General features: G+C 39.2%; 1 protein-coding gene across 13 annotated transcripts in view; it reads left to right on the top strand.

Annotated features, from left to right (window-relative positions):
• ATG7 (autophagy related 7) overlaps positions 1-13708 on the top strand; it is a 350121-nt gene that overhangs the window by 141304 nt on the left and 195109 nt on the right. For all 13 annotated transcript variants that reach the window (XM_070493096.1, XM_070493097.1, XM_044755028.2 and 10 more), the window contains 3 exons: positions 3039-3129; positions 3909-4053; positions 8896-9054. In XM_070493096.1, coding sequence (XP_070349197.1) covers positions 3039-3129; positions 3909-4053; positions 8896-9054 — 395 coding nt within the window. The remainder of the gene's footprint in view (positions 1-3038; positions 3130-3908; positions 4054-8895; positions 9055-13708) is intronic.

Here is a 13708-nt window from a genome sequence, read left to right as displayed (position 1 = left end):
AAGAGTCCAATAGTGCCTTCAAAACGTCTTCTCTATGCTTGATATCGAGTGTAGATTATTTAATTTAGGAAAGTGAGATTTTCTTTTTTTTTTCTTCCATTTAATATTTTCCCTCTTAGCTGTAAATAAAACTTTATAAAGAATTATTTTGTATCATAATGTGAACTGAAAGTATTAGTATGGTAGTACTTTTTAGTATTTCTAAGGCATCCCATAGTTGAGATGGTAATGGTGTCAAAGTATAACGTTAAATATCGTATATCTTCTTTTGCTCCTCATGGTGCAGGCAAGCCCACTCTTCACTGCTGATACAAAGAGTGTTCCAGCAGCTGGCTGAAGGAAGCAGCAGGTGCTGCAGGAATGGGCGATCCCTCATTTTAATTTCTGTCCTTGATGTGCTGCTACTGGTTACCCAACTGTCGGAAGACAGGACCTCATTTTCCCCTAAAAAATATTTTATTAATTTCAGGTCTGTCTTATGGATGGATATAACTTCTATGGAGGCAGATATGATAGATTAAATATTATTGTCATATATAGTATTTTTTTGTTAGTAGTAAGTTTAAATTACATCTAATTTTCTTAGAAATGGCTGTAACATTTTGAGTGTTTAAAATTAAAACATACAGAGATGTTTTAATTTGAAATGATACTTTGTTTTTGTCTTATTTCTTATCTGTAACAGGAGATAGCTTAGGCTGGAGTTTTTAATTACGGTACTAGACTGTGGTTCTGAAGTTCTTGTCAAGTTTCTGTGCTATGTATTAGAGAAGCAGTGTTTATTTAATGTAAGAATAGCAAGGAAATCAAACAAAATATTAATTTGTAATAGATCTGAACTCTTTTTTTCCCCAGGAAAAAAGTTTTGAAGTCTTAATCTCTTTAAGAACTCAAATCTATTGTGTCAGTTTTCATTTTTCCAATATTAAAAACAGGACCACACTGGAGTGCCTGAGTTAGAATGAGAGGAGACATTTGTTTTCTGGCTTCCTGAGGTGAATGATGCCCCAGCCAAATTGGGGCCTATGTAGCTTTCGAGGATCATTGGCACCATGGTTTCCTATTGATCATCCTATGCTAGAAAGAAAAGATTGTGTAGGGCCAGGCTGGGTGGCCGAGTGGTTAAGTGTGATGTGCTCTGCTTTGGCGGCTCAAGTTCAGTTTCCGGGCGCAGACCTACACCACTTCTCTGTCTGTGGCCATGGCAACAGCTCACATACGAAAAAAGAACAAGATTGGCAGCCGATGTTAGCTCAGGGCTAATCTTCCTCAGAAAAACAAAGATTGTGTGAAGGAATTTCTACAGCTTCTAGGTCCCATAATTACGTTGAGCCATACTATTTTAAAAGACAAAAGTCAAAAGCTAAAAAGTTCCCAGGGAAAGGAAAATAGAGGTGTTGATAGAAATCTAAAAGTAGGAGATTGGTCCAAGAGCACCAGCGTACAATTAGAAACAAATGTAAAATTCCTCCCAATAGTCTTGTATGTCTTAACCTTAGGTCAAGGCATTTCTGTTCCTTCAGAGACTTACTTAAGACAGACGTTGGAGGGGTGCTAGCCTGGCAGGCTGTGGCTTGGTGAATTCCCTGCTAAGGAGTTGAGGCTTTCTTATGAATTTGAGGGATTCAGTGAGAAAGAAGAGCAACTGAGGTCCTGAGATGTGGGGAGTGTAAGAGGGTGGATGGCCTTCATTAGCAGGATTTACAAAGTCAGGTTTCCATCAAGGAAGCCAGGTTTCCATTACGGTGAGGAGGTAGCAGGAGCATTCTACAAAGCAATTGAGACTTTTAGGAGGATTTTGCAAGCATAGAATAGAGCGGCATATTCCTGACTGTGTCCCGTGAGATTTGAATTGGTGTTACAGGGTGAGGGAGGGAGACAGGGAGAGCCAGGTCAATTTGGGAAACACAAAACCAAATCACATAAAGTGGTTCATTACTGCAGGCTTCTCAGCTTTTTTTTTTTTTTCTTTTAAAGATTTTATTTTTTTCCTTTTTCTCCCCAAAGCCCCCTGGTACATAGTTGTATATTCTTCGTTGTGGGTCCTTCTAGTTGTGGCATGTGGGACGCTGCCTCAGCGTGGTTTGATGAGCAGTGCCATGTCCGCGCCCAGGATTGGAACCAACGAAACACTGGGCCGCCTGCAGCGGAGCGCACAAACTTAACCACTCAGCCACGGGGCCAGCCCCTTCTCAGCTTTTTTACCTGTCTCACATGTGACGAGAGTCTCCAGGTTTGCGTGGTGATAGGTGTGATAGGTGGACAGAGAAGATGGAGATGGGTCTAGAAGCATTTCCTAAGCCTTAATTAGCCATGGGATCCTTATCCTCTCAGAGCTTGGCACAGGGCACACGTTGAGGACTGCTGGAATGGAGTTACAGAGGCTCCCATAGCTGAGGCTAAAAGAGTTCAGCGGACAAGAGCTAAGTCAGGGAAGGAGAAAGCCTGAGTGGATGAGGGAGAGCTTGAAGGAGAAGACAGCCTAGCCTAGGCACAGTCCCCCTGGAATGATCTGCACATGCGTAGGTGCAGTGACGGAGCTGAGAGGCTGAGCAGAGGGACATGGCCAGGATGAGGAACAGAAGGGATGTACTGAATGTAGAGGTTCACAGACATCCCGAAGGGAACGTCAGGAAGGTGTGCTGCGGTCACGCTGGCTTGTCTTCCTCAGATAGAGAGCTTCTGCAGGCTTATGCCTACCCTACATATGATCGTCTTTTTTTGAGCCACTTCCAGTAACTGCAGAAGTTGAGGCAACTCGGGCTGGAGTTGGGGGCTGTTTCAAAAGCCCCTCCAGAGGAATACTGTGCCTGGGTCTGCTGGCATCTAACAGGATTCCCAGCAGCCCAGCAAGACGGGGCGGCAACTGCGGCGAGTAGATGCAAATTCAGGGGCAGGAACCTCTGTGAGGTGGAGGTGAAGTAGAAGCTCTCCAATGCATGCATTGTGAACGGTCTTTTAAGGGCAAGCTTGCTGCCTGACTTTTTTGTTTTTATTCTTCCCTCTTTCCTTAAACTTACTGTCTTATTTGCCTTAAGATTGTCCCAAAGCAGTTGGATGGGAAAAGAACCAGAAAGGAGGCATGGGACCGAGGATGGTGAACCTCAGTGAATGTATGGACCCTAAAAGGTATATTATGGAGGCTGTTCTCTCCAGTGGGGCTTTCTGTAACCAGGACGCACCCCGGGTTCTGTCAGGCCAACTGCTTTGCCCAGTTCACTGCAGGGGGTGGCGCTCACGTTGACAACTGGTGTTCTTCCACTCTTTGCTGCCCAACTCTTAATTTAAGTTTGGTAGTGAGAATTGATGTTAATGATGGACATCCTGAAGGGCACACAGTTCATCTGTTCCTGTAGACGTTCTAAATGTTTTTCTGGCTTCAAGCTCAGACTCTCAGACCTGTATACCTGCATCTTTTAGTCCTTTATTCATTGCCCTTTAATTTTGTCTTATTAGCCTACATTGAAGGACGTTATAAGAAATAGTTCACAGAAACCAGTATTTAAAGGAGGATGTAAGTGTACCCTTTACTGAGGGGACATGGAAGAAATTTCTGTTTTCAGTATTAGGAAAAACTTTCTTCTTAAGCAGCTGATGTGTTTCTATTCCGGGACACAATGACTCCTATAGCTGGTCATGCTTCCCTTTTCACCTTGGCTGCTAGGAGCTCAGTATCAAATTTGTGGCCTATTGCTAGCAGTTACAGAGGACTACAATGGCATGTGTTCTGTGTGGTAACCTTTCTCCTCCCCGTTTACCCTCAAGCTTCATCTTATTTTCCTTTTGTTCTCAATTTCCTTAGTATTAGGTTCTTGTTTTCTTGTACAGCTACTTTATATCTAAAAGGGACAAGAATGAGGCATACGTGAATGACTAAATTAGTAAACAATAATTCTCTTATTTTCTAGGTTAGCAGAGTCATCAGTGGATCTAAATCTCAAATTGATGTGTTGGAGGTTGGTCCCTACTTTGGACTTAGACAAAGTAGTGTCTGCCAAGTGTCTGCTGCTTGGAGCCGGCACCTTGGGTTGTAATGTAGCTCGGACACTAATGGTAAGTTTGTGGCGGCCCAATGATTCCTTCGAAGCTGTGGCTTCTCTTCTTATTTTACTATCCCTGCATGCCTTCCATCTCTCAGATTCCCCTCTACTCTCTCTCTCCCTCCTTTCCTTCTTCCCTTCCTCTCTCCCTTCCTTTTTTATTTTCTCAGTATCTGTTTAATTATGAAAGGAATACATGGTTTTGTTACAAGGTAGAAACAGAAAATCTCTCTCCACTCCCATCCCAAGTCCCGCTTCCCAGAACTAAGCAGACTTCATAGGTTAGTATGCAGCATGCTGCCCTGAAGTCTGCAGGCGTCTGCCAGTACAGAGAGATGTTTGTTGTCTTTGCTGTTATTTATTTACTTATATTTACAAAAATTGGATCATAGCATACTGTCCATAACAGGTTTTTATTTTTAACTTAATAGAAAAATAATTGTGACTCTCTTTCTCTGTAGTCCATATTACGTATATGTAGTTTTTTGTTGTATAACTATGTCCTCAATTTATTTAATAAATTTCAGCATATTTTTCTTTAGAGATGCTGTTGAAATGAACAGTCTTATACTTTTATCTTTACATATCCATGGGATTATTTCTTTAGGAAAAAAGCCCTAGAAATAGAATTACTGTGTTAGAGAGAATGTACAATCTTTATGTACGTACATAGACAGATATTTTTTCCCCAAACTAAATTACTTTCCAAAAACATATGCTAATCTGTACTTCTAGAAGCATGTGAGAAACAGAGCTTTGTAATTTGAATTTCTTTAATTAGTGAATGTGAGTCTTTAATTTTATTTCTCTTGTGAATTTTATTTCTTCTATTCATGTCCTTTGGGTTGTGTTTCTTTTATTGACTTGGAGTCCTTTTTGATGGGTATTAACCTTTTTTCTGTAATGTGATGCAAATATTTTTCTCAGTTTATTTAAGGTATCTTTAGCCATATAGAAATTTTTAAAATTGTATGTTATTAAATATGTCAATCTTTTCCTTTGTGGTTTACATACAGAACTCGATTTTATGTTTAGATCCTTATCAATGTGGAATTTGTTTTTGTTATATGATGAGAGATAAAGATCTAAGTTCTTTTCCACAAAGTGGAAAGTCATTTGTTTTAATGGCATGCATTCAATAATACAAATCATCATTTTTCTACCTTTATCAAAAACTAAGTCCCCTTATGACCCTGTGTCTCTGGATTCTCTGTTTTGTTCCATTGTTTCGTTTGTTCATTCCTGCATTCGTACTCAGTTTTAATTCAGGTTAACATCTTTACAGTATTGATCCCTAGTTCCAGAAATATGATATATCTCTTAAATTATTTAGATCGTCTTTGTCTTTTGGTCGTATTTTCTTTATATAAGTCTTGCATGTGTCTTACTTAGTTTATTTTTACATATTTAATTATTTTTTTCTTTTAAAGATATTTTTTTCCTGCTGAATTTTCCAGTTGACTATTACTGGGATATGGGAAAGATAGTGAGTTTTGAATGTCTATCTTCTATCTGGCCATCTTTCTAAACTCTCTTAGTTACCATAGATTTTCATTTGATTCGTTTGAATTTTGTAGGTTGATAAGTATTCCACGCCAATGTTCGTATCTTTTTTCCTTATCTTATAGGATTGGCTAGGACTCCATAGTAATGTTGAGGAAGAGCAGTGACAGTTGGCATCTTCGTTTTGTTACTGACTTTAAAGAGAAACTTCTTGTTTTACTTTTAATTTTGATATGTGATATTGGTTTCTGAAATGCTCTTTTACAAGTTAAGAAAGTGGATGTCTATTTCTAGCTTACTGTGAGTTTGTATTGGAAATGATTGTCGAGCCTTATCAAATACATCTATCAAGATAATCAAAGTATTCTAATGCTGAGCACTCCTAGAAAAAACCCTGTTTGTTCATGGTTGTTATTCTTCTAATATACTATGAGATTCAACTGGTAATGTTTTATTTCTAAGGTTTACATCTATTCATAAGTCAGGTTGGTATATAATAATGTTTTTCTTCGTAGTGTCTCTCTGTATCTTATAGCTGAGTTATGCTAGCTTTATAAAATAAAGCTTTCTGCCCTTTTCTCTGTTCCAGGATAGTTTAAGTATATAATTTATCTGTTCCTTGATGATTTGGTAAAATTCAGTTATAAATCCAACTGGGTCTGGTGCCTTTTGGAATTTTGTTGGTGATGGGAGCAAGGAATGTTTAGAAACTTCTTACAAATGTTTCTATACTGATTGACCTTTCTAGATTTTATACTGCTTTTGAGTCAGTTTAGTCATGTTGTTTTCCTAGAAAATAATCCATTTCACCTAAATTTAAAAATTAATTGACATAAAATACATGTGATATTCTCTTCTCTTTTAAATCTCTTTCTCTCTCTCTCTCTCTCTCTTTTTTTTGGTGAGGAAGATTTGCCCTCAGCTAACATCTGTGCCAGTCTTCCTCCGCTTTGTATGTGGGATGCCTCAACAGCATGGCTGATAAGTGGAGTAGGTCCACACCCAGGATCCAAACCTGTGAACCCTGGGCCACCAAAGCAGAGTGGGCAGAACTTTAACCACTAGGCCACAGGACCATCTTTCTTTATCTTCTTTTTAACCTTTCCTCTTTCCTAATGTTGTATAAATTTATGTTTTCTCTTTTTTTCTCTTATTCAGACTTGCCAGAGAGGCCTATTTTATTAGTCTTTTGAGAGAACTAAATCTTTGATTAATTTATTAGTTCTGTAATTTTTTAATTTTATTTTGTTTTGCTTTCAGATTCATTAATATCTACTTTTATCTATTAATTTCTTCCTCTTTTGTAGAAGAAGTTTTGTGGAATTTATTTTATTGTTCTTTTTACAGCTTCTAGAATTAGGTGCTTAGGTTTTCTTAACATACTTTAAAAAGTATAAAGTCAGTATAGACCCACTGTAGAAGATTTATAAAGTGTAAAAGTTAGAAAGCAGGAAAAAAGCACACTCATTTCCTACTTTTTCACTTATTTCCTTTCAGTGTTTGTTTAATGTATAGTTTAAAAACGTTATTTGATATATAAAAATGTCCCTTGCTTTTATCAATTAACATTGTAAACACTTCTCATGTCATTAAAAAGGATGCCTATAAAGCCTTTTTAATGTCTGTAAAATATGCCTTCTTGTATGATAAAACATAATTTACTGAGACATTCCCCGATGTTAAGTTTTAACATTGTTTCCAATTTTTTACAACTATAAATTAGGTTGCGGAGAACATTTTTGTGATTGCATTTTTGTCAATATTTCAGATTGTTTCCTAGGATGGATTGCTGGAAGTAGGTCAAAGGATCTGAATATTTTAAAAAATTCTAGAAACATATTGCCAAATTGCTTTCCAGAGGAATTACGCCAGTTTACATTCTCAGCCAGTAAAATGGCTTTTTCACCACCACATCCTCACCAGCATTGAGTATTGTAGTTTTCTTTACTCTTTGGATTAGCCATTTAAACTGTGTAGCATTCCAGGAAGCCAAAAGTTGTGTGTGGAAATCCACCTGCATGTGGCTAAGCTGTGGCGTGTTTGTACTTTATCTGGCCTCCTTCCCACTGCCCAGCGTGTTCCCAGACAGCCTTCATTGCTATCCACTCAGCATTGCTTTAAGGAAGATAAAAATGCTTCAGAAATAAATATTCCCAAACCAAGCACAAGTGACTTTTGGATTTTCCATGCCATTCTTCCCACTCCATGGTATATTGCTTAGCTGGTGAAAGTCACTTATAAAACTGGGTGAGTAGACCAAAAGTTACCAGTGAGCTTCAAAACAAACAGCCAATCTAAACTATGCTTTTGAAAGGGTGGATTCTGGCCTGTCATTCTCAACCCTGAAAACGAATCTTGGGTTCTTGTTGACTGTCCCCCTGAAATCATCAGTCTAACTGAGTTCAGAGTCCCTAATGGAAGGATATTGAAATAAGAGAGAGAGCAGAATCTTAGCTCTGTCTCCAGTCATGACAGAGCTTCTCTTAGATCACTATGCTTATTTATCATCTACTGAAATATACAGACCCCACCTTATCCCCTAAAAAATGGGCATCTTCATTTGGTTGCAACTCTTGGGATCTCCTTCTCTCCCCACTGTTAAGCAGATCTATGACCTCAAGTGAGTCTTATCTTGCTTATCTTTTCTGAGATTCAGTTTCCACATCTGCAAAACAAAGTAATTGGACCAAGGATTTTAGAGATCCCATCTAACTTTAAAATTGTGTGGTTCTATAAGCCTTTATGGGAGATGTAATTGAAGTGTGTGAAAACTATTTCTGAGAATATAGAATCATCCCCTACATTCCAGAATATTAATAAAGCTTTTGCCTCTTGGAGAAATAGTACAAACTCTTCTACAATGTTATATGGTGGGAAATAACTTGTAAGACATTTTTCTGAGGAGTTAATTCAGGCTTTAAGTGAGTTTTAAGATGAGCTGTTGTTTATACTTAATTATTCATTAAAGGGAAAGAAGACATTTGGGGGCTATTGCTAATGCCTTTAAGACAGCAACATAGACAATTCTTATCATACTAATTTTCAAATCTTTTTCTGGTGCCACTGTCAAAAATAATGAATTGTTAGTCAGACCCACTCTGACATTTCGTAGTCTTATTACTGCAGGAAGCCATGCACTGGGTATATAATTATTTGTCTTTCAAAGGAAGTTGACATTCTGTTTATTAAAAACTGAATTTGCACGATTTAATTGCTGAAATGTTCTGTATTTTTAAGTTCCGCACCTGATCTCCAAAGTAAACCCCTTTTAGGGATTTCAAGAGAGGTGCCCTGCGAAGTGTTCATCAGAACGTTCATCAGAAACACACCATGATCTCCTGTTTCCATGCAGGGCTGGGGCGTCAGACACATCACATTTGTAGACAATGCCAAGATCTCCTACTCCAATCCTGTGAGGCAGCCTCTCTACGAATTTGAAGATTGCTTAGCAGGTGGGAAGCCCAAGGCCCTGGCTGCAGCAGACCGGCTCCAGAAAATATTCCCCGGAGTGGTACGTTGATGGTGTTGGGGAATGTCAGAGGTTTTCTCCTATATCTTTCAGTGTTGGAGTCTTGGCGAATGAGGCCGTATGGTATTGGTGAAAGAGAGTTAGACATCTGTCATTTACTGCCAGGCCCTATTGGCTGAGCCTCTGTTTCCTCATCTCAGAGATGGGGATTGAAAAACAAAACAAAATCTTGTATGTTATTGTGAAAATGAAATGAAGACTGTATGTAAAAATGTTTTGGAAGTTGCGAAGCATTATCTGAGTTTAAGTTAAGGAATTTGGGGGGTATGTACATTTTTATATCCTTCCTTGTCCCAAAGGGATTTATGGTGGCTCAGATGTAGAATGTTATTTTTCCCTCATTACTAGAATCACTTGATAGTTACTTAGTACAGGTTTATGAAATTAAATTGAGTTTAAGTCTGCAGAAGAAAGATCGGGCTAAATATTTACCATTTTACTCTAGTTGCCTCCTGTTTTTAAGTTGCGTGACTTGCTTTAAAAACCACTAGATATAAGAGACATGTCCTCCAGCTCATTTGAATCACGATCTTGCCAGTTTTTTGGGGATCATCCAGCAAAAGAGATTTTGCATCTTGCATGCTTAATTAATTTGTCTGACAGAGGTTAGATTAGGTGTCTCCGAAGCATCTGCTTATACTTAAAGTGCCACAAGAGCCTCTCAGCACTAACTAAAAAAGCCTACTTTCTCAAAGTTTCTCTGTTTAGTCACTCAGCGTTAGATTCATTCATTTTAGAAGTCTTTGCTTTAGAAGCAACTCTGACAGTTTTGTCCATTTCACCAGGGTACCCAAGGAATGTCATTTATTTGGTTTAATTCAACAGTATTGATTGAGCACCCACTGTGTGCCCAGCTGGGTGCTAGAAGCCAAAAGAAATAGGAATAAGCTACAATCCTGTCATTGAAGAGGCATGTTAGGTTTCTGCTGTGACGGTATTGCATGCCACACAATCCCAACATCTCAGTGGCTTACAGTCATAAACAGTTATTTCACACTCACAAGTCTGCAGGTTGGCTGTGGCTTAGCTGCTGGGCTAGGCTGGGCTCTAGGCTTCAAGTCAGGTTCCAGTCTGCTCTATATGTCATTATTTCAAAATCTAGGCTCAGGGAGCAGCAGTCATCTGGGTTGTGCTCTTCTTATGATGTAAGTTGGAAGTGTAAAAGAGTTGGTAAGAACTTGTCATACCTGTTAAAGTCTCAGCTCAACAATGGCACAGCACACTGTCCTCCATCTCCATCGCCAATGTAAAGCCCAAAGTCAATGGGGTTGGTCATATACTCTGCCTTCCTAATGGGAGGTCCTGCAAAGTCATATGGCAAAGGGCAAGGACCTATAATTCTATTAGAGGGAGGCAGTGCATAGTCAGGAAGAATAATTCAGACTGTCACTGGAGAGTATTATGAACTCCTCTCAGGGCCCAGACAGACCTTGCTTTGGATCTAAGCTCTACCATTTATTAGTTGCCTGAAATTTTTGCTTGCCCAAATCCTACCTACTGTCTATGACGCAATGCAATTCCTCCCATTTGTTTGTTCAGTTATTCTATTACTTACTCGTTCATTAAATATTTATTTAAGGCCTCCAATGTGCTAGGGACTGGGGAACAAGACAGATGATGTTCCCTCTCCCCTACATGGAGCTTATGGTCTAGTGGGGCACATGGTCAATAACAACTAATTTCATAAACAATTAAATTGTAATAAACACGTGTAATAAACAGGTAGCCCTGACCTAGACTAGACTTCCTGAGGAAGGTAAGTCCTGAAGGATGAGTGGGAGTTAGCTAGACTAAGAGTGGCAAGCTGTCTGTGCAAATGCCTGAGGTCGGAAGCAGCATGGTGCGTCCATGGAAGTGAAGGAAAACTAGATAGCTGAAGCATGGAGGTCAAGGAACGCAGACGAGAGGCTGGGGCGAAAGCAAAGCCAGATCATGCTGGGCCTTAGAGATCAAGTTCAACTTTTCTTGAAACCATCAGCCCACCAGGATTGAGCCTCTTCCTCAGCACTGACATCATATTCCTCTATTTTTGCTATTGGATTATTCAGTCCTTGAGGCCAGGAGCCAGGTCTCTTATACTTTTATCCTTCATGCATTATATAAATCATAACAGATAATGTACAGAACCCTGTAAAGTATGAGTGTAATTCATCAACTTCATGAAAAGTATCTGCGAAACTGTTTCACTTATTGGTTAGCCAGGCTTATGGGATTTTCTTTGTATGATCAGTTTGGTTTAATTTTTTTATTCAACAAATATTTATTCATCACCTTCCTTACAGCAGGCCACAGGGAAAAAAGGCCAGTCCTAAGTGATTAAGACATGAGAAGAACTGCTCTGCCACAAGTACCGTGTCTAATCCTGGGGTTGAATTAACTGAGGAGAAAAAAAACCTAATCTTTAACAAGTCAAATAACTATATGAGGTCACCATTTTTTTTTAAAGATGAGCCAATAAAATATAAGATTATGGAGCCATACTAGAGGTTTTAAAACCCAACTCTGGACATCTGCTTCCAACCCTGATGAGTAACTGATATTGGACCAGCTTTCCTACCATAAACAATTATGCACTTGGATAAAATATGTAAAATGACTCTCTTCAGACAGCGAACACTAAGCAGTGAAAGACTGTGATCCCAGACAGAAGGGAAAGAAAGGATGTTTGTCCCAACTCATTGCATGGAGGCACTTTCTGGCCCATGCCAGAGCCCATGTGGAACCCAAGGAGGTATTCTTGGTCTTGAGGAACTGAGGAAACTGAGATCAGAGTTCAGAGCATCTGAAATGGCTGGAATTTGCAGCACACAGTATCAGACATACAGGAGCTATGCAGAGAAGGAATTCCAGAAAACTGTCCAGGCAGTACCTTGAGTCTTTGACTGAATATCATGCTCCTCATGTTCAGAGTGTGAGTCTGTAAGCCTGGGCAAAATCCCCACCATTCTGCTGTGAGAAGAATGGGATTCCAGGGCTCCTACAAGGCTGAGAAACATTGGAGTCCCACCTATCCAGAATGGAGGGACCTCATTAAATACGCTGAACCCTTAGGTGATACCTCAGTAAGGCCACAGAATTCAGTATAATAGCTAAAACTACAAAGCTTCTACGAGAACACAGCTTAGTGATCTTGTGATAGTTGAAAATTTCGTAGGACCCAGGAAATACCGACCATAAGTGAAAAAATGGATAACTTGGACTTTTATCAAAATCTAAAACTTCTGCTTCTCAAAAGATACCATTAAGAGAATGAAAAGGCTGGCCAAAACTGAGAAGATACTCAGTGGACGTATATTTGGCAAAACTTTTATCCAGAATACATAAACATTTCTTCCTACTACTCGATAATAAGACAGACAAACCATATTTTTTTTTAAGGGACAAGAGATGTGCACAGGCACTTATTTCATAGTGAAGATCTATAAATGGCTAGAGAATACAGGGACATGCTCAACATCAGTAGTCATCAGGGAAATATGAATTAAAACCATAAAGATACATTACTATATACCCACAAAAATGGCCAAAATTAAAAAAAAAAAAAAACTGACAGTGATAAATGTCATCAGGCTGTGGAACATCCAGAACTCTCATACTTTTCTGGTAAAACAACCGCTTTGGAAATCAGTCTGGCAGTTTCTCACAAAACTAAACACCTACCTAATGACCCAGAAATTCCGCTCTTAGGTATTTGCCCAAGAGAAATGAGAACATACCTACACTAAAAGACTTATACAAGAATGTCCATAGCAGCTTTATTCATCATAGCCAAAATTTAGAAATAACCCAAACAGCTGTCAACAAGAGAATGAACAAACAAATTGAACTATATTCACACAACGAAAAGGAACGCACTATTGCTAGTCAACAATATAGATGAACCTGAGAAGCATTTTGCTGAGTGAAGGAAGCCAAACACAGACAAGTATATACTGTAGGATACTGTTTATATGAGGTTCTAGAAAAGGCAAAACTAATCTAGGAAAAAGTCGGAACAGTGGTTGCCTTGTGGCGGTGGGGAGTAGCAGGGACTGGCTGGAAGGGCACAAGAGCGCGCTGCAGGGGGCGGAAGGTTCTGTAGCTTGATACACGTGTGCAGTGGTTGATCCGCAGTTTGTCAGAACACATTGAACTGTACGCCCCAGATCTGTGTATTTCTCTTTCTATAAATTATACCTCATCCTGACTACACAGTTGGATCATCTGGGGAGTTTTAGAAAATATTGATGGCTGGGCCCACTCTCAGAGATTCCAATTTAAATGGTCTGGGGGAAAGCCTGGGCATTAGGAATTTTTTAAACTCTCTTTCTAGGTGCTTCTAATGTGCAACCAAGGTTGAAGACTATTGTGTTGAAACTTGCTGAATTCCAGCCTCAGGCATGTGGACCTAAATGGTGGGCCAAGAGCCAGTGCTATGCAGGCAGTCACTGGCTGAAATTGTAGCAGGCGGAGATTCATTTAGGTTAGCCCCGTGGATGTGGGTGAGGAGCTGTATTGTTGAAAAGGTCAGAATTAGTACTGAGTAATTATGCTTTAAGCTTGGTGTCTTTAAAATACCTACATAATACCTTTTCGAATCAAGCTACCACCATTTAAAATGCTCTGTCGATTGTAATAAGACAGTGAGGTGTTATTA

This window comes from Equus asinus, chromosome 21, assembly GCF_041296235.1.
Source record: "Equus asinus isolate D_3611 breed Donkey chromosome 21, EquAss-T2T_v2, whole genome shotgun sequence".
In the NCBI taxonomy this organism is placed as follows: Eukaryota; Metazoa; Chordata; class Mammalia; order Perissodactyla; family Equidae; genus Equus; species Equus asinus.
This window is presented reverse-complemented; position numbering and strand designations above follow the sequence as displayed.